Below are 25558 nucleotides of genomic sequence, written 5' to 3'. Positions count from 1 at the left end.
GGGTTGTAACTCGCCAGATAGGATTTTTCATGCTTTCAATGATCAGGATATACTTGGGAAATTTGTCACATGGTCAGGTAGGGTTGCCCTACTGGAATACAGAGCTGAAAATGTGTTGCTGGAAAAGCGCAGCAGGTCAGGCAGCATCTAAGGAACAGGAGAATCGACGTTTTGGGCATAAGCCCTTCTTCAGGAATGAGGAAAGTGTGCCCAGCAGGCCAAGATAAAAGGTAGGGAGGAGGGACTTGGGGGAGGGGCGTTGGAAATGCGATAGGTACTGGAATACAGGACTAACCAGTCCTGGAACACCAGTTTTTAAGAGAATAGGAGTCAGGGCCTATCACCTTTGCTTTGTTCAGGATATTCAGAGATTTGTTGCTATTACTCAGCTGAATCAGAGTTTGAGATATTGGGGAACCTCATGATGTGATGAATTATGTACTTCTGAGAAATAAACACATTAACCAATACACTAATTGTAGAAGCACAGACAGTAACATGACAATGACCAGATAATGTGTTTTCTGATTTTGATTGTGGGATGAAATGGAGTTAGGACACCAGAAAATGCTCTTGCCCCTCTCAAAAGTATGCCATAGCACTATTTCACATAAACTGAACTGCAGATCGCCCTTAGCTTAAAAATGTCTCATCTAAAAGAGTTCAGCATGAAATGTTTCAAAATAACAGGAACACAAAGACCAAAAGGTTTTTCTCTTGTTTTTATAAGAACATATTCTGTACAAAATCCAGGTGCTACTCAGTCGCTCTTGAAAAACTGGTTCTGTGAAAGCCAATGATCTGAGACTACGCTGAAGTCACCGTGGAAACGGGAGCTCCTGCTGGAATGGTCCCTCTTTTCTATAAAGGAGAGAAGGTAGACATGTTAAAAATGGACAACAGTTTCTTGTATTTAGTGTCTTTAATGTTGAACATGTTCAAAAATCCACAAGGCAAAACCTGAGTTAAAAAGGTTTTTTTTTCCTCTATTCAACTTGTGCAGAGATGTTGACACCTCTGCAGCAGGTTGGGCTTGACCTGGGCCTCCTGTTTCAGAGATAGGAATACTATCACTGCATCACAGGAACCCTTAAAAAGTCAAGGGATAGGTTAGCTGTGGTAACCATACTCTTTAAAAAAAAAGTGTTAGTTTTAAACAGTAAAGATGGAGGAGTATAAAGAGGGAATTCGAGAGTGGGACATGGTAACCATGACTTCAGCTGTCGAGAGGGATTAAATATGGAAGACTATAGAACAAAAAATTCAGTAGTTTAGCACTGGAGGACATGAAAGATGAGGATGCAGCCAAACAAGAAATTTATATAACAATAGTCTAAAATAGCCAGTTAATATATAAACATCAAATGTCTATCAGAGAGAAGGTGGAAAGGAAAGCACAGTTCATGAAGATTGCTCATTATCATTTCCTCAAGTCTTTTTTTAAAAGAAAGAAAAAGAGGCTTGCCTTTGTATGTCTGAACTGACTAATCTGCTGGTAGAATCAGATTCATTCATATTCCCCTCCAGTCTTCTCTCCATTTATTCTAGGGACATTGACTTGCATTGAACAAGTCTCAGAATAGTTCTTCAGTATGTACAATATGGCCATTATCCCCTATGCTGTGAACTGCCATTAGAAAATCTGACATATCACAACTGAGTCTTCACTTGCGTTGAGTGTTATCTATTTCAATCCCTATTCTTAGAGCACCAAAGCAAATTATGGAACTCTGCTACTCAATGAAAAAGCAACCAATGTGAACATTGATCTAGACCAGTCTGGTGTGACTGGTTCAGGCCCTTATCAGGGAGTCGACTTACCAAGTAAGTTCTCAGTGCTAACATTCAATGTCTTTCCCATTATCACTCTTATTACATTTGATCTTCCACGATACACTTTTGAATGTAGGATAGACTCTTTGCCCCATGTACTCACTGAACTAGGTGAAGAACCAGAGGAAAAGATAAACTACCTCCAATTTCTGTCCTTCCCTCTCCAACACCCAGCACGTTCAGTATAACTAGCCTGAATTAAATAGAACTTGCAGCATGAAATAACACTGGAGCAGCTCATGAGTGTTGTTATTGCCAACAGGGTATTCTGAACATGGGTAATTCAAGGGCATTTTATCTAGGCATTTCCATTTAGTTATTCATCAACACCCTTCCAGATAGTTACTGACAAGCTCATGACTGTAAATCACTATTTTGCACTACAGAGCTGACAGAGAAGAAAAAGTAGATTTAGAAACAGTGTGCAACTTTCAAAGCAAAATTAGTAAATCTATTGTGAAATTACTTTTTTCTAAGAACTGCATGAGTCAGGACAAAAGGTCAGCTTACTTTACTAAGTCTGTAAGTTAGGAGGGTGGTCATTTGATTCCAAGTTCGCTGATGCTAAATAGGGGAATAGCACTTATGTAGACTAATGGCTGAGTTCCCACTTTCTAGCACTATCCAGGTACCCTGCCGAAAAGTGAACATGCACGTGACATCAGAAAACAAATAAACTTCAATGCTCTCCAGTGTCAAACATTCTAGACTTAACGTCTAAAAGTTTACATCTGTGCAAAGTATCAGAGGTTAGGCTGTACCAATAGACAAGTCTGCACATCTTCAGGAAAAAAATAGTAGTTGTGGGGTTGTAAAAGAAAAACTAGGGCCTTGTATAGCACAACTGGACACTATGCTAATAAACCAAGACATTAATATCATGTGGTATACGTGCAATTTCACTGTATTATGCTGCTGCCCTAAAACATTACTGAGAATCAAGTACCATTTTACAAAAACAACCTGCTCCTTACCTTCCGCGCACACTCACAGTTGCTGTCATACATAAATCCCGACCCATAAGAGGAGGAAAAGTACTCCAAATCCCATGAATAGAGATGCCACTAAGGAAATCAGCAATTCTTTGTAGATATCTCTTGTGTATTTAGTAGATGTCACCTCATAGCTAATAAAATAATTCAGGAAAACAGGTTCAGGATTTAGTTTCTGCAGTTTGGGCTCAAGTGGAAGTACTGTACATCACATTGAGTTACTGCACATTCAGAAAACTTTCCCCTTACTGACCATGGTATATCAGAAGAGATGGTCTAGATGGATGTAAGAATTATACCATGCAACCTGGCTGTGCCTTTAAAGCCAATTGGCACAGCCGAAGATTACTGAGTAAAGGTTCTATAAATGAGAGATCTGCTTGTAAATCCCTGGCTTCTGATCCTGATGAAGGGCTTACACCCAAAACGTCAACTCTCCTGATCCTCAGTCGCTTCCTGACCTGCTGTGCTTTTTCCAGCACCATATTTTACAACTGACTGTCCAACATCTGCAGTCCTACCTTCTCCTAGAAGTACATACAGACATTGCACAAATTAAATTTAACAGTTCAAATGAATTCCAGTCTCTTCACTTCAACATCTCCCATTTATTCTGAAGTCAGTGTTTCACAATGAAACATGGTTCCACAGCTCATTGCCATTCGGCACACAATTCTTTGTGTAAACAGACATGGGGTGACATATCAGAGTTGTACAGCATCAAAACAAATCCTTTAGTCCAATTTGTCCATCCTATATTAATCTAGTTCCATTTGCCAGCATTTGACCCATCCTTTCAGCTGTATATTAGTGTAGAGTCAAAGCCTGATCCTACAACCCACCCAAAGCCAACATGAGCACTGCCAGACATGGATATGCTGATTGTGCCTTCATCCCCTTCTACAGCCCAAGTCCAGAGGTCAAATGTGGCAAGCCACTCCAAACACCAGCTGAAATAGGGAATCTAGGAACCATTCTATACTTGAGACCTTTACATCCTTTAATACTTCTGAAAATAATTTCGACACTATCTGCATAGAAACGTACTACTACTAATGATGAGAGGGAGGAACTATTGAGGAGTAGAATCAACTTTCACTTTAGCATTGAACACTTCCAAAAATAGCTTATAATTTTATAGCATCCTGAACATGAAGTGTCCCAGGGTGTTTCACAGGAACATCATGAAATCATCTTTGGCACTGAGTCACCATAAAACTATACCAAGACAGAGTATCAATTATCAGGGAGGCATTGGCCTAGTGGTATTAATTGTTAATCCAGAGACTCAGAATGTTGTGTGGACCCAGGTATCCCAATCTAATGACAACCATTGTCGATGATTGGAAAAACCCATCTGGTTCTCTAATGCACTTCAGAGAGGAAAATGCCATCCTTAGGGTCTGGCCTACAAGTGACTACATTGTGACAGCAACGTGGTGAACTCTTAACTGTGCTCTGGGCAATTAGGCATGGGCGATAAATGCTGGCCTAGCCGGGGATATCCTCATCCCATAAGAGTAAAAAAAATCTTGGACACAGATGGAGGTTTAAGGAATGCCTTATATAAGGAAAGAACAGCTGACACATTTTCAGAAGAAAATGGAACAGGGCTGAGGCAGCTGATGAGACTGCTTGAAATGATGAAACACTTAAAAATTGTGATGCTCAAAAGGTCAGAATTAGAAAAATGCAGATAAGAATTTATATCGCTAAATCAGAGTTAGGGCAAGGCCCCTTTGATATTTAAAATTCTTGTTTTCACACCCAAAGTGTGGCTTTATCAGGAGCCAATGTAGGTAATCAAGCACAGGATGATGGGTGAACAGGATTTGACATTAGTAAGGACACAGACAGCAGAATTTGGACCATCCCAAATTTACAGAAGGTAGAATTTGGGAGGCTGATGGGGAGTGCATTTAAATAGCTCAGTGTAATAAAGATCTGCACAATGGTTTCAGCTACAGATGAGCAGGATGTTCCAGGTGTGGACAAAAGCAGCTTTGGTGATGGTATAGATGTGGTCAATAGCTCATCTCAGCGTCAAACATGAGAAGGTTGTAAATAGACTGGTTCAGCCTCAACCAGTTGCCAGGGAGAAAGATGAAGTTGGTAGCTTGTGTTATGAAAAGATGGGTATACTGTACCTTTAAGAGAATTATAAGCTAACAGAACTGACATAGCACCAAGTGTTCTGAATAAGGTAACAATGTAACACTTGGTCAAAAGCTAAATTAGCTGGTTGCCTGGAAATGACAAAACAGATTCAAATTAGGCCAATCAGTTTAAATTATACCCTGAAAAATACCAAATTCCAATCAAGTTTGAATTTAGTATACTCTCAATCTTAAAAGCTAATGATAATGCAATGCTTGGGTGTATAAAACAAGGGAAAACTGAACAGTTGGGAGGAGAACTACCAAACTAATGACACCTGCAGACTGCCCAGAGAATAGCTCTCTTAAAAGGTACCTTTATCGATCCGTGACGTGTGAAGCATAATCCTCAAGAAAGATGACACAGGAAGATCCAAATAGAAGATTCGACAGATGGCTGATTTTGAAAACTTGAATTTTTGTTAAATCTTAATTGGGGGGTGGTTTATTGGACTAGTTTTATAGAAGGGAAGATAAAAGAGAGGTTAGAGGAAGGAGTTGTAAATAATTGTTAATTATTCTCTGTTATACTTTAAGAAATAAAGTTATTAATTTTATTTTGAATAGTTCTTGGCACCTCAAATTTTCAGATTACTGTGTTGCTGGTGTAAATTAAGCAGGAAGGTTTACCCAGTGTCGTAACACTTGGGAACAGTTATAACGGGGACTGATGACATTGCTTAAGTCTTCCTAATATTTAACTGGAGGGAGAATTTCTGCTCACTGAGTAATGGATGGTGGACAAATAGGCTGATAACTTAGAACAGTGAATGAGTTCAGAGCTGACATTTAGGCATAGTGGGAGTAGTCAGCATGTAAACAGTGTGCTTTTGGATGGTGTCAAAGCTCAGCAGACAGATGAGAAATTAGCTGATGTAGCAAAGAACTTTCCCTACAAAACCCCCAAAAAAGTACCATAATCTCAACCTCCCATTCTCTAGTAGTCTAGCATGAGCTGTTCATCCTGTTAGCATGACAATTGCTATCAAAGGCTGTCACCTAGGAAAGTAAACTAGGGTGACAGTTGAATAACCTCATTTCAACCATGGGAGAATCTTCTGCTTACTGCTCTAGAGCTGAACCTCAGTCTGAGTGAAAAGTGAATAAGCTAGCACATTAAGTCTCACAGGCATCATGATTGGTTTAAACCAGTAATGGTCTGAAAAGGATACACAAAGAACCATGCAGTAAAGAACATCCCAATTGCAAGAAGAACTACTGTCAAATGTGGGAAGACAGCAGGGTTGACTGGACTTGTATATCTGGTCATAGCCTCCAGCTCCTAAAAACAAAAATGCATGTGCAATTAATATACCATAGCAGTGATACATTCAGACCTTGTATCAGGCTAGTTAATTATCAAAAAAGGTCATTGGACTATTGAAAGCAGCATTACAAATGGCAACCCAACCCTTAGCTGATATCCATGTACATGTTCAATAATAGTCAATGAATAGGAGTTAGAGATTTACTACACAATGAGACCTTTCAGTGCAATTATTTGGTGGTGACACTATGAACTATCCAGTTTATTCCAATGTTCAAGCTCTTGATTTATATCCCTGTCGATTACAGTACCTCAAGTAAATCTTAAAAGCTTGCAAGTGTTTTCGTCTCCGCTAGCCTTCCAAGCAGTGAGTTCCAAATCTTCACCATTCTCTAGATGAAAAATATTTCCCACAATTCTGTTTCCTATCCTGAATCTACATCCTGATTGTGTCCCTGTTGGTTGAAGGATTCACAGCTTCCTATCCACTATCTAGAGATAAATTTTATACATTTAAATCACATTTCCTCCCAGCTGCCTGCTCTGAAGGAAACAATTCAAGCCTATTTAATCTGCCCAATTAAAATTCTTAAGTCCAGGTGATATTTGCATAAATCTCTTCTGCATCCTCTCTAGTACAAAGACATTTTTCTGAAAAAGATAGCAGCCAGTACTTTAAGTGGTACTCCAACTAGTACCGAACCAGACATTTGAGGTATTCCATTATAACATCCCAGCTCTTACATTCTCTGCCTTAGCTAGCTGAGGATTGCAGCTGTTCAGTGGCAGTTCATCACCATCCTCTCGAGTACAATTTGGATAAACAAATGCTAGCTCAGCCCACAGAGTACAAATGAATTTTTAAAAATTTAAGTACCCCATAAGCCTTCTTGACCATCTTATTGACCTATCCAACCAACTTCATGATGTTTTAGTAAGTTTGCTAAGTTTAGTAAGTATGCTACCATGTATTGTGCATTTCCTTGCCTTGTTAACCTTCCTCAAATGCCTTACCTTACACTTTTTTTGGATTGAATTCCACTTTCCACCATTCCATCCATTCTACCAGTCAACTGATAGCTTCCTTCATTATCAATCACATGACAAACGTAAAATCTACAGGCTTTCTGATCTGACTCCTACATTGGGAGTCAAAAATCATTGGTATTTACCATTAAAAGGAAGGAAATTACCACTTTGCAGAACCTCACTAGAATCAGTCATCCAGTCACAGAAACAAAACTGTTTGCTGCCTCCAAACCGATTTTGACACACCTACTTTACAGCCAATAGACCTTTACTTTTGCAACCAATCTGCCACATACAGCCTTATCAGAAGCTCTCTTCAAATTCATATGAAGAGACACATACCGTCAATGTTACCTCAAAAAATTCAATCAGGTTAGTCAGACACAATCGTTAGTTAACAAATTCACATTGACTTTATTTGCTTAAATCATGACCTTCTAAGTGAAGGACACAGAATTGTTTCCAATTTCCCAGCCTGGGATGTATTTGGTCTAAGCTGAGGATTCCTCTGGAATTTAAACTCCGTTTCTCATTATGGTAAGTTGGTTTAAAGTGTCACATTCCTCCCTCTGATTGCAATGTCTGCATAGGACCTCTCTTGTAAAAACTAAACATTGTAAGAGTGACCAAACCAACGTCCTGCGACTCCAGGTGTACAAGTTACTGAATGGCAACCACCTGAAGGAGCGGCACTCCGAAAGCTAGTGTGCTTCCAATTAAACCTGTTGGACTATAACCCGGTGTTGTGTTATTTTTAGCCAACTACATGGTTTATTTATCCATGCGATCTTTATATTCTTCACGACATTAGTGAAATTACCATATCACAATCAGCGTAAACGGGAAGGGACCAGCGCGGAGCGGGGGGGTCACACTCCCCTCCGGGACGGGACCAGCGCGGAGCGGGGGGGTCACACTCCCCTCCGGGACGGGACCAGCGCGGAGCGGGGGGTCACACTCCCCTCCGCCTCCGGGACGGGACCAGCGCGGAGCGGGGGATCACACTCCCCTCCGCCTCCGGGACGGGACCAGCGCGGAGCGGGGGGTCACACTCCCGTCCGCCTCCGGGACGGGACCAGCGCGGAGCGAGGGGGTCACACTCCCCTCCGGGACGGGACCAGCGCGGAGCGGGGGGGTCACACTCCCCTCCGGGACGGGACCAGCGCGGAGCGGGGGGTCACACTCCCCTCCGCCTCCGGGACGGGACCAGCGCGGAGCGGGGGATCACACTCCCCTCCGCCTCCGGGACGGGACCAGCGCGGAGCGGGGGGGGTCACACTCCTCTCCGCCTCCGGGACGGGACCAGCGCGGAGCGGGGGGTCACACTCCCCTCCGCCTCCGGGACGGGACCAGCGCGGAGCGGGGGGGGGGGTCACACTCCCCTCCGGGACGGGACCAGCGCGGAGCGGGGTCACACTCCCCTCCATCAACCCCCGAGTCCGTGTGATTATCAACAGCCGGAGCCCAGCTCACGGGGCCGGAGACTCACCATCTTCGCTGTTTTTAGGCCACGTACCCATGCGGAAGATGCGTCACACACTAACACCGCAGCACTGCATCCTGGGTCGTGTAGTCTCCTATTTAATAACTCCTTTACGCTTCTACTTCCAGACCAACAGGACACTTTAATATTTTGAAAACAACACAGAATTCGAACCTGAGCAGCAAATGATATTCGTCGTTCCGCCTAACTGTGAATGACTACAATTCCCATGGGTCACTGCGGCATGTGCGCATGCGCATCCTGCGTGAGAGGTGACTGATCACGTGGGTATCTCTCCCTGATACAGAGAGCCCAGACTGTCACTCAGACTGAACTGAGAGGGAGTTTGTAGACATTATTAGAGCATGGACATAAATGTTCCCTGGTGTCTGTCAACACCCTAAAGTAGGTTAATAGATAAGTAGGGGAAGAGTGTACCCAATGTTGCCTACATCCTGATGCCACCTTTGTGTGCAGCTGTATTAGGCTGTGTGTAAATCCTCAGTGCGCAAAAACCAAGTATCAATACATATTGGAGTTCTACTTGTCCCCGATGTTAAGGCCTTGTTGCCATGGAATGCTACAACAAGTTAGACCATTCGAAACCACCTGTCCTTTTTTGAGAAATTTGTAAAGATAAACACTTGACCATAAGTCCATCAGGAAGTGGTCAGCACATGGTGTCCTCGAGATCCTGCAGGAACAGCAGGGGTGGATCTTATTAAGTTATTTCCTGAGCAGACTGTCAAACTCAATTGGAAGAACTTTCGCCAGAACTTTCCAACAAGTACCAAGACATCACTTGACAGGTAGTGAGAAGGGCACTACCTGTGAGATCCTTCATATATGCTCAGACTCTCTATGCCTTGGCACATTCCCCTTGAAGCAGCTATGAGTGGCTTGAGACTGTCACACCTCATACTGGAAGGATGTCTGATGAGAGATGTAATGGGTTTTTGTCAAGGTTTGTCCCGAGTAACTCTGTGATATAGGACTCTGTGCTTTACGGTCTGTTCCCTGACACCCACAACAAGAGAAACATTTACTGCATCTGGAGGACCATCAACTTGGTCCTTTGATCTGCCCAAAGCTTGTTGGTCTTCCAGTGCATGGAGTTGACCTGACTGAGTGTTGTGGACTGGCATTTCCAAGATCCAGCTCTATGTGCTGAGGGACACACTTAAAGCTTCGAGCAGCTCTAAGGCACAGTAGGGCAAGACTACCATCTAAGGTCTTTCTGTCAAAGTACCTTGCAGGTCTGTTCAGTTATCAGACCCTTCTGGTGCCTCAAATTATAGGACAGAGTTTATGGAAAGGGTTAGCAATCAAACTTCAAAGTACTGGACAAATGAATGGCAGTGAGAAGAGGGACGGTTAATACAGAACTGAAAGTGTTATATCTGAAGTTCAAAGAATAAGATAAATGAGCTTTTGGCACAGATTGAAATTATATTGTAAATTTGCTGGCTGAGCTGGTAGGTCTGTTTTCAGATGTTTCAGCACCATGATAGGTAACATCGTCAGTGAGCCTCCAGTGAAGCATTAGTGCTCTGTCCTGTTTGCTGTTTCTATCTCAGTTTGTTGTGGTAGTGATAGCATTTCCAGTTCTGTTTCTGAGGGGTTGGTAAATGGGATCCAAATCGATATGTTTGTGAATGTAGTTCTGGTTTTAATGCCAGGCCTCTAGGAAATCCTGTGCCTGGGTTTATTTAGCCTGTCCCAGGATGGATGTGTTGTCCCAGTCGAACTGGTGTCTCTCTTCGTCTGTGTGTATGGATACCAGTGATCGTTGGTCATTTCTTTTTTGGCAAGTTGGTGCTCATGTATCCTGGTGGCTAATTTCCTGCCTGTCTGTCCAATGTAATGTTTGTTGCAGTCCATGCAGGGTATTTTGTACATGACATTCATTCTGCTGGTTGTTGGTACAGGGTCCTTTACGTTCATCAGGGGCCGTTTCATTGTGGTGGTAGGTTTGTGGGCAACCATGATGCCTAGGGGCTGGAGTAGTCTGGTCATCATCTCTGGGGTCTCTTTGATGTATGGCAGGGTGACTCGAGTCTCTGCACGTGTTGTGTCCTCTTGTTTAGGTTTGTTGTGTAGAAATTGGTGGACTGTGCTTATCGGGTACCCATTGTTCCTGAATACATTGTACAGGTGTTTTTCCTCAGCTTCTCATAGTTCCTGAGTGCTGCAGTGTATTGTGACTCATTTAAAAAATGTTCTGGTGCAGCTCCATTTGGGCGTGTTGGAATAGTTGTTCCTATAGTTAAGTATCTGATCAGTGTGTGTGTGGCTTTCCTGTAAACACTGGTCTGCAGCTCTCCATTGGCTTTTCGTTTTACTGCAATGTCTAGGAAAGAGAGCCTGTTGTTTCTTCCTCTTTAGTGAACTTCATAACGGTAAGGATGTTGTTCAGGTTTGTGGGTTTCTTCAAATCTGTTGTGTTTTGTGATGACAAAGCTTTCATCCACATAGCGGACCCAAAGTTTGGGCTGATCGTGGGAAGAGCTGTTCGTTCTAACCTCTACATAATTGTTCTGCTATTAGTGATCCCATAGGTGTCCCATTGATATGTTTGTAGGTCTTGTCGTTGAAGGAATGAAGTCAATAGTGAGGCACAGGTCTATTAGTTTTAGAATGCTGTCCTTGCTGATGGAGTGGGTGTTGTCAGGTGTTTGTGTCCTTGGTTCGTCTGGCAGTGAGGCCAGTGTTTTTTGGCTCAGGTGGTGTTTAATAATGTGAGTAGGGTGGTCACGTCAAAGGACAACCATGACCTTATCGTCCTCTACCTTGGTCTCTTTGATGATGTTCAGGAATTCCTGGGTGGAGTGGATGGAGTAGGTTGAGTCTTCTACTGGGTGTTTCAGTTTGCGTTGCAATACCTTTGTTAGTCTGAATGTCGGGTTGCTGGGAAGTGAGACTATGGGTCTGAGGAGGGTCCCCTTGTTTATGTAATCCTTAGAAATGGGGTGTGTTGGATCCTTCAGGTTTCATTCTTTGGAGAGCTGGCTTGTTAATTTCACTGTCTTGTGAAGTTTCCTCCGGGTTGCTGTAATGCAGTTTTCTAGCTGTGGAGTCAGGTCCATCGCCACCTGTTGGTAGGTATTGGTATCTGGAAGTAGTATGTTTGCTTTATCAATGTGTTGTGATCTGTTCAGGATGATGATCATGCACCCTTTGTCTGCCGGTAGGATTAAATACTTCTGTCTTTTCTGAGTTCGTCGAGGGCTTTCCCTTCCATTATGTTGAGGGTGTTCCCTTCTTTCCTTCTGCTTAGTTTTGGTGCTACTGTCTGTCTGATGGCCTGCTGGATTTCTTCCATAAGTCCATTGTCTTTCAGGGTGGATTCCAGTGCTGCTAGGAAGTTCTTTTTGTCTGCGTCCCTTTGGTTGAAATTGGCAGGTATTTCATGGTGGGCAGTGTTGAAACTTTATTGCTGGAACAGCACAGCAGGTCAGGCAGCATCCAGGGAACAGGAGATTCGACGTTTCGGGCACAGGCCCTTCTTCAGGAATCCTGAAGAAGGGCCTGTGCCCGAAACGTCGAATCTCCTGTTCCCTGGATGCTGCCTGACTTGCTGTGCTGTTCCAGCAATAAAGTTTCAACTTTGATCTCCAGCATCTGCAGACCTCACTTTCTCCTTTCATGGTGGGCATCACAGAGACGTGGCTGCAAGAGGATCAGGTTTGGGAGTTGAATATTCAAGGATATACATCCTATTGAAAAGATAGGCAGGTGGGCAGTGGTAGTGGGGTTGCCTTATTAGTAAGAAATGAAATTAAATCAACAGTAAGAAACAAAGTACAGTCAGATGGTGCAGAATTTGTGTGGTTAGTATTGAGGAACCTCCAAACAGTAGTCGAGCTGGGGCACGAGATACATCAGGAGACCAAAGAGATGTGTAGGAAAGGCAAAGTTACAGTGATCATGGGGGATTTCAATTTGCAAATGGATGGAGGAAATCAGGTTGGCAGTGGATTGCAAGAAAAGGAATTTGTAGGATGTTGACAAGATGGCTTTTTGGAGCAGTTTGTGGTGGAGGTCATTAGGGAACAAGCAATACTGAGTTTAGTGTTGTGCCACAAGGCAGACTTGACAAGGGAGCTTAAGGTGAAGGAACCCTTAGGAGGCAGTGATCATAATATGATTGAATTTACTCTGCGTAATGGTATTACAACTGAATAAAGGGAACTATGGAGGAGCTGGGTAGAATTGACTCGGAGAGGAGCTGAGCAGGTAGACACTGGAACAGCAATGGCAGGAGTTTCTGAGAATAACTCAGGAGACTCAATAGAGATTCAACCCGAGGAAAAAGAGGCGTGGTATAGGGATATAGGGAGGATGAGGCAACCATGGCTGACCAGGGAAGTCAGGGAAAGCATAAAAGCAAAAGAGAAAGCATATAATGTTGCAAAGAGCAGTGGGAAACCAGAGGATTAAGAAACTTACAAAGACCAACAGAGGGCAACAAAAAATGAAATAAGGAGGGAGAAGGTTTAATAGCCAGTAAGCGAGTCAATAATAAAAAGGGAGGCTGTAAAAGTTTCTTTAGATATATAAAGGGCAAAGGAGAGGCAAAAGTGGACATTGGGCCACTGGAAAATGATGCTGGAGAGATTGTAGTGGGGAACAAGGAAATGGCTGAGGAACTGAATAATTACTTCATGTCAGTCTTCACAGTGGAAGACACAATTAAATCCCAAAACTTCAAGAGACTGAGAGAGCAGAGCTGAGTATGGTGGCCATCACCAAGGAGAAGGTGCGAGAAAAACTGATTGGCCTGAAGGTGGATAAATCACCTGGACCAGGTGCACTACACCCTAGATTTCTGAGGGAGATAGCTGAAGAGATAGTGGAGGCATTAGTGGTGATCTTTCAGGAATCACTAGAATCAGGGAGGGTCCTAGAGGATTGGAAAATCACTGATGTGACACTCCCGTTTAAAAAGGGAGTATGGCAAAAGACCGAAAATAACAGACTGGTTAGCCTAACCTCAGTCATGGGTAAGATCCCAGAATCCATTGTGAAAGATGAGATTTCTGAATACTTGGAAATATATTAAAACAGGGCAAAGTCAGCATTGTTTCACCAAGGAGAGCTCATGCCAGACAAATCTGTTAGAGTTCTTCGAGGAAGTAACGAGCAGGTTAGACCAAGGAGAACCAATGGATGTTATCTACTTGAACTTCAAGAAGCCCTTTGACAAGGTGCCGCACAGTAGGCTACTGAATAAGGTAAGGCCCCATGGCGTTAGAGGCAAGGTGCTAGTATGGATAGAAGCCTGGCTGTCTGGTAGAAAGCAGAGAGTGGATATAAAAGGGTCCTTCTCAGGATGGCAACTGGTGACAAGTGGTGTTCGACAAGGCTCAGTGTTGGGACAACAACTTTTCATTTTATACATTAACGATCTAGATGGAGAAACTGAGGGTATTCTGGCTAAGTTTACAGACGATACATAGATAGGTAGAGGGACAGGTAGCATTGAAGAGGCGGGGAGGCTGCAGAAGGATTTGGACAGGTTAGGAGACTAGACAAAGAAGTGTCAGATGGAGTACAATGTGGGAAAGTGTGAGGTCATGTACTTTAGTAGGAAGAATACAGGCATGGATTATTTTCAAAATGGAGTGAACATTCAGAGGCCTGAAGGGCAAAGAGACATGGGAGTTCTAGTCCAAGATTCTTTCAAGGTAAACTTGCAGGTTGAATTAGTAGTTAGGAAGGCAAAAACAATGATGCCATTTATTTGGAGAGAACTTGAATATAAAAGCAGGGATATACTTCTGATGCTCTGTAAAGCTGTGGTCAGACCACATTTGGAGTATTGTGTGCAGTTTTGGGCCCCGTATCTCAGGAAGGATGTACAGGCCCTGGAGCGTGTTCACAGGAGGTTCATGAGAATGGTTCCAGAACTGAAAAGCTTAACATATGAGGAATGCTTGAGGACTCTGGGTCTATACATAATGGAGTTTAAAAGGATGAGGAGGGATCTAATTGAAACATAAAGAATACTGAATGGCCTGGACAGTGTAGATGTTGGGGAGATGTTTCCATTGGTCGGAGAATTTAGGACTCGAGGGCACAGCCTTAAAGACCTTTTAGAACAGAGATAAGGAGAAACGTCTTCAGCCAGAGAGTGATGAATCTGTGGAACTTACTGCCACAGAAGGCTGTGGAGACCAGGTCATTCAGTATATTTATGACTGAGATAGGTAAGTTCCTGAGGATCAAGAGGAGAAAGCAGGTGAATGGGGTTGAGAAAGTTATCAGCCATGATTGAATGGCAGACCAGGCTCAATGGGCTGAATGGTCTAATTTCTGCTCCTATGTCTTATTGCCTTAGGGTCTTAACTTTCAAGGATCCCTTTATCTCTGCATTAACAATATTCATAGGCTCTGCTTCTAGTAGCTTTTCAGAAAAAGAGTTTCAAAGACTATCAATGCTCTAAGAGAAAATAAAGGTTGCTTAATCTGTTTTAAATGGGTGTGTTCTTATTTTTAAGTAGTGACGCCCTACTTCTAGAATCTGCTGTAAGAGGAAACATGCTCTCCATATCTCCCCTGTCAAGACCCCCCGAGATCTGACATGGTTCAATCAAATCATTTCTTAATTTTCTAAACTTGCAGACACAAGGCTGTCCTGTCCAAATTTTCCTCATAAAACAACCCAAGAACAATTTATATCCTTCTTTCGTACTGCGAACATTACAGCAGACACGTTCTGGCTGCAACATAACCTCCCTACTTCTGTAAACCAAAGCAAAGAACTGCAGATGCTGGGAATCTGAAACCAAAACAAAAAGTGCTGGAGAAACTCAGCAGGTCTAGCAGCATCTGTAGACAGAGAAACAGAGTCCGGTGACTTCATCAGAACAGAAGAGCGAAGAGCCACTGAACTTAAAACATTAACTTAATTCCTATCTCTATAGATGCTGCCAAACTTCCTGAGATTCTCAAGCACTTTATGGTTTTGCTTAGTACTTTTTGTGTCCAATTCTCCATGATAAATCATAACATTCAATGAGTGTTCCTAATTATTTGCTCTGCTTACACATTTTTTTTTGCAATTCATGCTCAAGGATACCCAGATCCTTCTGCACTTTGGAGATCTGCAATCTGTCCCCATTTAGATAATTTTTAAAATTCTTCCTGCCAAAATGGACAGTTTCACATTTTCAAACATAATAGTTCATTTGCCCACCGACATCTTTGCCCATTCACGTAACCTATCTATATATCGTTGCAACATCCTTCCGTCCTTTTTACAATTATTTTCTTTTGCAAAGAAGAAGTGAAACTCAAGTTTTGCTCATAAGCATATGCTTTGGTGTAAATACTACTGTATTAAAAGAGGTTAAATGTGACTGTGAAATGCCAGTGAGACCCAGTCTACACAGGAAGCAAAGCTTTCTCATTTGATCTTGCTCTCTCTTGCAGCTTGATGGTACAATGAAGCCACGCTAAGATTAGAAGCTCATTCTCTCCTTATCTTAGCAGACTCTAAATATTCTTTAGCAGCAAAAATATTATATGGCAGCAGCTAGTGAAAGAACATTATGGCAAAATCTCCACCATTAGCAAAATTCTTTTACATGTTTCAGGTTCCAATCAAGCAGATGTATAGCTGAATTTGAACCAAAATTTTACAAGGTATTGCACCACACCTGACCTCACTGCGAGGTGAGGCAGAGAACAAGCCAGCACACTATTGTGTGCAATGCATGACTGTGCCACTATCCTCGTCCGGTTAAGGATTGATGAAGAAAACTCGGCATACAAGAGGGTTTAAAAAGCTCTTGGAAACCTCATACAATGTGCAAAACAGCTATCATGGTTGAGAGAGCTCCATTTAATAAGTGTACCCTGTGACAAGAGGGAAGTATTTGTACCTTTATCAAAGATCTGTACAGAGAACTGAGAAAAGACAACTAAAAAGACAAACTACTTGTGGACAGCATTGTTGTTGAGTCTTAGGTGAAGTGTTGTCTCACCACCTGCAGTTAGGTGGTGACTTACCAAGAACAAAGGCATTCAAATGAGCACACAGGCTGCCAGGAAGGAAAAAAGCAATCTTTGACAGGGAGAATAATGACCGATTAATTGGAATATGCTAAGTTTAAAAGCAGAGAAGTGACTGTACAGAATGAGTATGCATCAAGTACCTCAGCTTGCTTAATTGGGAAAAGACACAGCTACAAAAATTGTCTCACTAAAGAGATACTATTGAACTAGTTGAAGAGATCTTCAACATTGTTGTTGGGCAGAATGCAATTATGGCCATAACTCACTTAAAATCCGTGACTGGTGATGCAATTTAACATGATGATGCCTAGATTAAGCTGACATTAACAATCATGTGGAAACTTCAAGTAGTAGAACAATCTGGATTCTCAACCATTTTGCACAGGATTACATTTTATACAGCTCTCTCCAAAACTTTGATTGACTTCTCTTCCCACAATCAGTCCTGGTGCAAGAAATGGCAAGTAACAATTATCTGCTGCAAGCTAAGCTGCCTACTTGAACTAAGTTATATATTTTGAATCAGTAGTAATATATTAAATGCTGCCTGATCAGACAAACATCAAAGTGTAAATGTTTAAAGATTTATTTTTTAATTGATGGTTGTCTTAATGCTTATTGAAAGAGATGTCAAGAAAAACTAGTGTACATGATAATGGTATAGAGTTATAGAGTTGTACAGGACAGAAACAGAACCTTTGATCCAATTTGTCCATGTCAACCCAATACCCCACATGTATCTAGTCCCATTTGCCAGCATTTGACCCCTATCCCTCCAAACCCTTCCCATTTATATATCCGTCCACATGCATTTTAAAATGCTGTAATTGCCCCAGCCTCCACCACTTCCTCTGGCAGCTAATTCCATACATGTACCACCATCTGCATGAAAATGTTGGCCCTTAGATCCCTTTTAAATCTTTCCCCTCTCAATTTAAACTTATGCTTTCTAGTTCGGGACTTCTCCACCTTGTCTATTTACCCTATCCATCCATGCCACTCGTGATGTTATAAACATTTATAAGGTCACCCCTCAGCCTCCGATGCTCCAGGGAAATCAATTCCAATCTTTTCAGCCTCTGCATTAGTTCAAACCGTCCAACCTTGACAACATCCTTGTAAATCTTTTCTGAATCCTTTCAAGTTTCACAACAACTTTCCGATAGGAAGGAGACCAGAATTGAACGCAATATTCCAAACTTGGCCTAACCAATGTCCTGTACAGCCACAACATGACCTCCCAACCCCTTTTCTCAATGCACTGACAAATAAAGGCAAACATATCAAACACTCTCTTCACCACCCTGTCTATTGTGACTACCCTTTCAAGAAACTATGAACCTGCACCCCAAAGTCTCTTCGTTCCGAACACTCCCCAGGACCTCACCATTAAATGTAAAAGTCCTGCTCTGATCCTATATTCACATCCAGATCATTTATATAAATGATAAAATAGCAGTGGACCTAGCACAGATCTTTGCAGCATTTGAATTCTTTGAGGATGAAACGTTCAGGTTAGATCAAATAGACTAAACGGATGTTATCGACGTGGACTTCAAAAAGCCCTTTGACAAGGTGCCGCACAGGAGGCTACTGAGTAAGATAAGGGCCCATGGTGTTAGAGGCAAGGTACTATCATGAATAGAAGCCTGGTTGTCTGGTAGAAAGCAGAGTGTGAGGATAAAGGGGTCCTTCTCAGGATGGCAGCTGGTAACAAGTGGTGTTCGCAAAGCTCAGTGTTGGGAAAACAATTTTTCGCATTATACATTAACGATCTAGATGAAGGATCTGAGGGTATTCTGGCTAAATTTGCAGATGATATAAAGATAGTTAGAGAGAAAGGTAGCATTGAGGAGGTGAGGAGGCTGCAGAAGGATTTGGACAGGTTAGGAGTGTGGGCAAAGAAGTGGCAGATGGAGTACAACACGGGAAAGTGTCAGGTTGTGCACTTTGGTAGAAAGAATAGAGGCATGGACTACTTTCTAAATGGGGAGAAACTTCAGAAGTCTGAAGTGAAAAGAGACTTGGGAGTTCTCATCCAGGATTCTTTCAAGATAAACTTGCAAGTTGAATCAGTAATTAGCAAGGCAAATACAATGTTGGCATTTATTTTGAGAGGATTTGGTTATAAAAGTAAGGATGTACTTGTGAGGCTGTATAAGGCTCTGGTCAGATCACATTTGGAGTATTGTGTGCAGTTTTGGGCCACATATCTCAGGAAGGCCCTGGAGTGTGTTCTGAGGAGGTTCACAAGAATGGTCCTAGAAATGAAAAGCTTAACATATGAGGAACATTTGAGGACTTTGGATTTATATTCGATGAGTTTAGAAGGATGAGGGGGGCGTCTAATTGAAACATACAGAATACTGAATGATCTGGACAGAGTGGATGTAGGAAGATGTTTCCATTGGAGAGACTAGGACCCGAGGGCATAGCCTTAGAGTAAAGGGAAGACCTTTTAGAATGGAGATAAGGAGAAACATCTTCAGCCAGAGAGTGGTGAATTGATGGAATTCATTGCCACAAAAGGCTGTGGAGGCCAAGTCATTGAGTGTATTTAAGACTAAGATAGATAGATTCTTGAGTATCAAGGAGATCAATGGGAGAAAGGACGAGAATGGGGTTGAGAAATATATCAGCCATGATTGAATGGCAGAGCAGACTCGATGGGCTAAATGGCCTAATTTCTGCTCCTTTATCTTATGGTCTTATGGCACACTGCTGGTCACAGGCCTCCAGTCCGAAAAGCAACCCTCCAAAATCACCCTTGACGAAGATGATCAAATTAAGGGAAAAGCACATAAAAGAGAAACTGAGTTTTGGCTACAAAGGGATACAGTTGAATGTGAATTAAATCTTTTTTTTATTTTGGCAGCTCTTGCTGAGACTGAAGAGCATGTGCATTAACAGTGATATTGCTTGTAAATATAGTTACAAATATTTACTAATGCTAATTATTTTTATGAAGAAATATATTGGTTTCCAGAAATTAACCAGAAAATGAAGTACAACTTTTTTCTTAAATTCCAAAAATTGCCTTAGTATTATTGCATGATAGCAATAATTGGCAGTGTATTAGTTACAAATGCCAATTAATTACACTATTCTGATAAATCAGTATATTGTGATAATACTATTTCAGAATGGTCACTAAATAAAGTGTGCAATCAAAGTACAGATTTCCTTTTAATGTTCAATAGGTGTCTTACTATTGTGTGCATGCACATAGTGCGTTGGTGTCAGCAAACATTTGATGTTTTATTCATTTATTTGTTTATGGGATGGGGCACTACCACCAAAGTTTTATTAAACCACTAAAGTCCTTGGGGCTGGAGGTACACCTATAGTGCTGTTAGTGAGCAAGTTCCATGACCTTGACCCAGAAATGGTGCAGCAACCAAGTTCCAAGTCACAAAATGATGTGACTTGGAGGGGAACGTGCAGTTGGCAGGATTCCTATCTGTCAGCTGCTTTTATTTTTTATGTTGCTAAGGATGAGATTTGGAAGGTGCTGTGCAAAGAACGCTGTCGAGTTGCTTCCAATGGTGTGTGGGGTACCAATCCAACAAATAGTTTTTTTTCTTAGGAGGCTGGAGGTGTTGATGGAGTTGTACTGATCCAGGCAATTGGTGAGTTTTCTCTCACGCTCCTGATTTGAGTTGCACTGGGAAACAGGAGGTGAATTAATTCCCAGTCTCTGACTTGCTCGTAGCTACAGTATGTATGTGGCAGGTCTAGTACAGTTTCTGTCGATAGTAACCCCCAGGGTGTTGATAGTGGGGATTCAGTGATGGTTAAGCCATTGAATGTCAATTGGAGTTAGATCCCCCTTGTTGGGAATAATTACTGTTTGCCATTTGCATGGTGCAAATGTTACTTATGATTAATTGAAACCTGAATGTTTTCATGGTCTTACTGCTTATGGGCATAGGCTGTTTTCTTATATAAGAATTGCAAATGGAATTCAGCATAACAATCTTCAGTAAATATCCTTGCTTCTAGCCTTATGATGAAGAAAATGTTATAGATGAAGCAGCTGAAGACAGTTGAGCCTATGACATTACCCTGAGGCACTCCTGTAGAGATGTTCTGGGGCTGAGATGATTGACCTACAGTATCTACAGTTATCTTCCTTTGTGCCAGGTATGACTCCAACCAGAGAAGAATTTCCCACTAATTCCCTTTGACTCTAGCTTTGCTCGGACTCCTTAATACCATGCCCAGTCAAATGCTGCCTTTGGTTTCAAGGCCAATCATGCTCAAGCCACCTCTGGAATTCGGCTCTTTTCCCCATGTTTGGACAAAGACTGTAATAAAACTTGAAGTGATGTGGGCTTAGCAGATCCCAACACCAATTGGTGAGTAGGCTATTGCTGAATAAGTGCCACTCTGATAGCACTATAGACAACACCTTCCATTATATTGTTGAAGATTAGGAATTAATGGGCTGTTAGTTGGCTGGATTGGTTTATCTTTTTTTTGTGGGCAGGACATACTGTACCTGGGCAATTTTCCACATTGCCAGTTTTGTTGTTGCATTGGAACAGACTGGCCAGGGATAAAGCTCATTCTGGAGCACATTATTTCTGTACTGCAGCAAGGCTATTGTCAGAGCCCAAAGCTTCTGAATCCCGTGCCTTCAGCTCTGTCTTGAGTTCACCTGAATGACTCAAACTGTCTGACGATCAGCATCTGTGATGCTGTGGGACAGCTCAGGAGGAGGCTGTATGGATCATACATGCATCACTTCTGGGTGACAATTGCTGCAAAGCCTTCAGCCTTGTCTTTTGCACTTGACCTGCTGGGCTCTCCCGTCATGATGAATGAGGATATTTGTTGAGTTGCCTCTCTGGTGAGCTGTTTAATTACCCACCACCATTCACAACTGGATGTTACAGGACAGGAGATATGTTTATCTGATATGTTGGTTGTACATTGTTTTATATGTAGTATACTGTTTCCACTGTTTAATAAGCACATATTCCTGCCATAGAGCCATACAGCATTTAAACAAGCCCATCGGTCCACCATGTCTATGCTGACCAGCAAACACCAAACTACACCAATCCCATCTACCTGCACCTGGTCCATAGCTTACTGTGCCCTGGTATTTTCAGCCCTTATCCAGACATTTTTTAAATGTTGTGAGAGTATCTGCCTCTACCACCTTCTCCTTCTTAATCTTAACATGTTCCAGAACCTCACCATCCAACTGAAATCACCAGCCACAATGTCTTTCACCTCTATGAATACAGATGAGAAGTATTCATTTAAGATCTTATCCAGGTTGCACCTTTGGTCTCTAAAATGTCCCACTCTTTCCCTAGTAATCCTCTTATTTTTGGTATATTTATAAAAAGCCTTAGGATTTTTCTTGACCCATCTGCCAAAGTTATTTTGTGGCTCCTCTTTGCCTTCCTAATTTCCTCTTTAAGCAACCTCCTATACTCTCTATGTTATTGAAGGGACTCCTCTGTTTTTAATCCGCTGTACCAGACATATGTTGCTTTCGATTCTTTGCAAAATTCTCAATATTCCTTGATGCCCTGGACCTGCAGCCTTTGTCCCTTACTCTTAGAGGAACTCACTGGTCCTGAATTCTCATCATACTATCTTTTAATAGGTTCCCACTTTCCAAATGTACCTGCAAGTAGCTGCTCCCAGTCTATGCTTGCCAGATCTTGTCTACCAATATTGAAATCAGCCTTCTCCCAATTTTGCACTATCTTTTGCACTATCCTTATCCCTTTCCATTATGACTTTGAAACCTACAAAATGAAGCTCACTATCCCCAAAGTGCCCATGCACTGACACTTCAACCACTTGACTGGCTTCATTTCCTAACATTAGGTCTAGCACTGCCCCATCTCTAGTAAGACTATGTTCTGGGACAAAAAAGCTCTCCTGGATGTACTTTAAAAAATTCCAGCCCATCAGATCCTTTCACAGTAATGGGATCCCAGTTAATGTTTGGAGAGTCCCTACAACTATAACCCTGTTTCTCTCACTCCTTTCTGTGATTTGCTGAAGTAACTGCCCCTCTATCTTCTTCTGGCTGTTGAGAGGCCTATAGTATAATCCCAGCAAGGTAATCATCCCTTTTTTATTTCTAAGCTTGGCACAGATAGACTCATTTGAAGATTCTTCTATGACATACTCCATTATTACTGCAGTGACCGTGTCACTTATCAATAATGTAATGCCCATCTCTCTTTACCTCTACTCCAAATCCTGCTTGAAACTTCTGTACCCTGGAATGATGAGCTGTCAGTCCTGTCCTTCCTTCTACCGTGTCTCAGCAACTGCAACATTATGATATGCCCACATGCTGATCGATGCTCTGAGTTCATCTGCCTTACCAGTAAAGTTCCTTGCATTCAAACAGATAAAATATAGCTTTCCAGATCTCCTATGTGCTATATCCTACCCATGTCTTCTCCACCTATTGGACTGTCCTTGCATTCCTTCTATATTTCCTTGGGCCTTGTTCCTGACTTTATACGTATTCTGTGCCCCTTCCCCCTGCCAAATCAGGTTAAAGATCCCTAGCATTATGAGCAAACTCCGCAGGAAGGATATTGGACCCATTCCAGTTCATGTGCAACCCATCCAGTCTTTACACACCTCACCTCGCCCAGAAGCTGTCCCAATTATCCAAAAATCTAAAGCCTTTCCTCCTTCACCAACCCTTTAGCCACATGTTCATCTGATCTATCTTTCTATTCCTATACTCAGGACGTAATTCAGAGATTATAACCTTAATAGTCTTCCTCTTTAATTTACTACCTAACTCTCTAAATTTCTGCTACAGGACCTCATTTTTTAAAAACCATGTCGTTGGAACTGACACGTACCACAACTGTTGGTTTTCACCTTCCCCTTTCAGAATGCCCTGCAAGTGGTCTGAGACATCCCTGACCCTGGCACCAGGAAGGCAACATACGATTCGAGAATCTTGTTTGTTGTAGCTTCAAATGCCGTTTGAAAATAAACCTGCATAAACTCTCCTCCATATCCACTGTTCAGAAATCTCAACTAAAAACATCATACATTTACTCATGCATGCTCCGTTATATGAGATCATATATATATATATATATATATATAAGAGGAACAGAAGCAAAATATATGAGGGTGGGAATTTCAGAGCTTAGGACCTGTGGGCAACTGAAGGCAAGGCCATCAGTGACTAAGAGAAGAACACTGAGTATGTGCAAAAGGCCAGAATAGGAAGATCACAGAAACACACATACACACACAAAACTCCTCACATGTGTCCTCAGAAGTCATCTAATTTTCCAAATCTTCATTAATTAGAAAAGCTCTTGAAGAAGATAATGGAATGTAAAAGTAATGAATAATTCTGCAAAGTTGTTTTGAAGATCACAGAAACACACATACACACACAAAACTCCTCACATGTGTCCTCAGAAGTCATCTAATTTTCCAAATCTTCATTAATTAGAAAAGCTCTTGAAGAAGATAATGGAATGTAAAAGTAATGAATAATTCTGCAAAGTTGTCTAAATTAAAATGAAATCAGAATGACTGTGAGCTTTTAATATGATGAGTTAAGTGCACAGCCTCACTAAGCTTCTTCTTTGGGAGTAGGCATTATTTGTGTTCCTGAAGCACTGCAACGATTATTAGTTCTGCAGCTTTAATTTTGAACTTATATTGTTTCACCATTGGTGTGCCATTCTGCCCCAGTGTGTCTTATTGACACAGTTTAATAGATTAGGCAGCAGGTTATGTTGGACAAAATTAAAATATTGTGGATGCTAAAAGGTCACTGACCTAAAATGTTTGCCTTATTTCTCTCTTTCCTGGATTTTGTAGAGACTGAACGTGCTGAACATTTATTTCAAGACATTGGCTCAGTACATCAGAGCTGACACTAGGTGGCAGCAGATGGGTGCTTGATGGTTTCAGTCTCAAATACTGTTGCGAGAGTCCTTGCGTTACGTGTTGACACTAGGTGACAGTAGAAGTGTGCAGCATATCAGAGCAGCTGTCAGAATGTGTCATGCAGCAGAACTCCGTTCCCTTCAAGGTTAGGTGTGGGTGCAAGTGTTAAAATGGAAGAAACTTCCACCTCAGGGCAGGGCAGCTTACCTCACATCATCATATTTATGGGTACGTATCCATGCGTAAGTAAAACACTAGATTTTTATGGGCAGCAGGATCTGAAGTGATAAGATGAGAAGATATAAGAGGGCCATTCAGTCCATCAAGTCTGCTCCATATTCAATACGATTATGGCTGATCTGATTATCCACTTTCCTGTTTTTTGCCCCATAAACCTTGATTCCTTTTCTGATTGTAAATCTACCTTGAATGCATTCAAGTAAACAGACAGGAGGCTGGAAAAATACAGCAAGCCAGTCAGCATCAGGAGGTGGAGAAGTCGACGTTTTCAGCGTAATGAAACCTCTACAGTTGTCTGCAGTAAAGAATTCCACTGAATCATCAGCCTCCCAGAGACGAAATTCCTTCTCATCTCTGACCTAACTGAGCAACCCCTAACTCTAGGATTATGCCCTCAGACCTTTGATTGTCTCACAAGAGGAACCAACCTCTCAGTATCTATCTCAGTACTTAGAATCTTGGAGAACGTGAGGACTGCAGATGCTGGAGAGTCAGTGTCGAAAAGTGTGGTGCTGGAATGTTTTAAAAAATTCTCAAGGTCAGGTTCGTAGGAGAGTAGTCTGACACAGAACAAACGACCAAGAGGCGAGTCTGCTAGAATATGGGCATTTTATTCCCCGCAGCGTCGCCA

General features: G+C 42.0%; 1 protein-coding gene across 3 annotated transcripts; it reads right to left on the bottom strand.

Moving 5' to 3' along the window:
* Nucleotides 1-707: 707 nt before the first annotated feature.
* tmem258 (transmembrane protein 258) lies at nt 708-8863 on the bottom strand. 3 transcript variants are annotated; one of them, XM_043706028.1, is made up of 4 exons: nt 8767-8863; nt 6154-6263; nt 2808-2959; nt 708-861 (listed from the first exon to the last, which is right to left on the bottom strand). In XM_043706028.1, exons 1-3 carry the CDS (start codon nt 8767-8769, stop codon nt 2833-2835), a joined length of 240 nt encoding a protein of 79 aa, XP_043561963.1. In that variant the 5' UTR covers nt 8770-8863; the 3' UTR covers nt 708-861; nt 2808-2832. The 3 variants fall into 3 exon arrangements, with proteins under 3 accessions (XP_043561963.1, XP_043561962.1, XP_043561964.1); XM_043706027.1 differs by lacking the exon at nt 8767-8863 and adding an exon at nt 8660-8719; XM_043706029.1 differs by lacking the exon at nt 8767-8863 and adding an exon at nt 8098-8115.
* Nucleotides 8864-25558: the final 16695 nt, after the last annotated feature.

The sequence above is a fragment of the Chiloscyllium plagiosum genome, chromosome 16, assembly GCF_004010195.1.
Source record: "Chiloscyllium plagiosum isolate BGI_BamShark_2017 chromosome 16, ASM401019v2, whole genome shotgun sequence".
Lineage (NCBI taxonomy): Eukaryota > Metazoa > Chordata > Chondrichthyes > Orectolobiformes > Hemiscylliidae > Chiloscyllium > Chiloscyllium plagiosum.
This window is presented reverse-complemented; position numbering and strand designations above follow the sequence as displayed.

Coding starts and splice junctions, on each gene's coding strand:
- tmem258 (XM_043706027.1), bottom strand. CDS start 8,704: ATGGAGGGGAGTGTGACCCCGCTCCGCGCTGGTCCCGTCCCGGAG. Junction 6,264..8,659: donor GCGCTGGTCCCGTCCCGGAG/GGGAGTGTGACC, acceptor TTTTGTTTTTAG/GAGCTGGAGGCTATGACCAG. Junction 2,960..6,153: donor TTTACTGCATGGTTCTTTGT/GTATCCTTTTCA, acceptor TTATTTTATTAG/CTATGAGGTGACATCTACTA.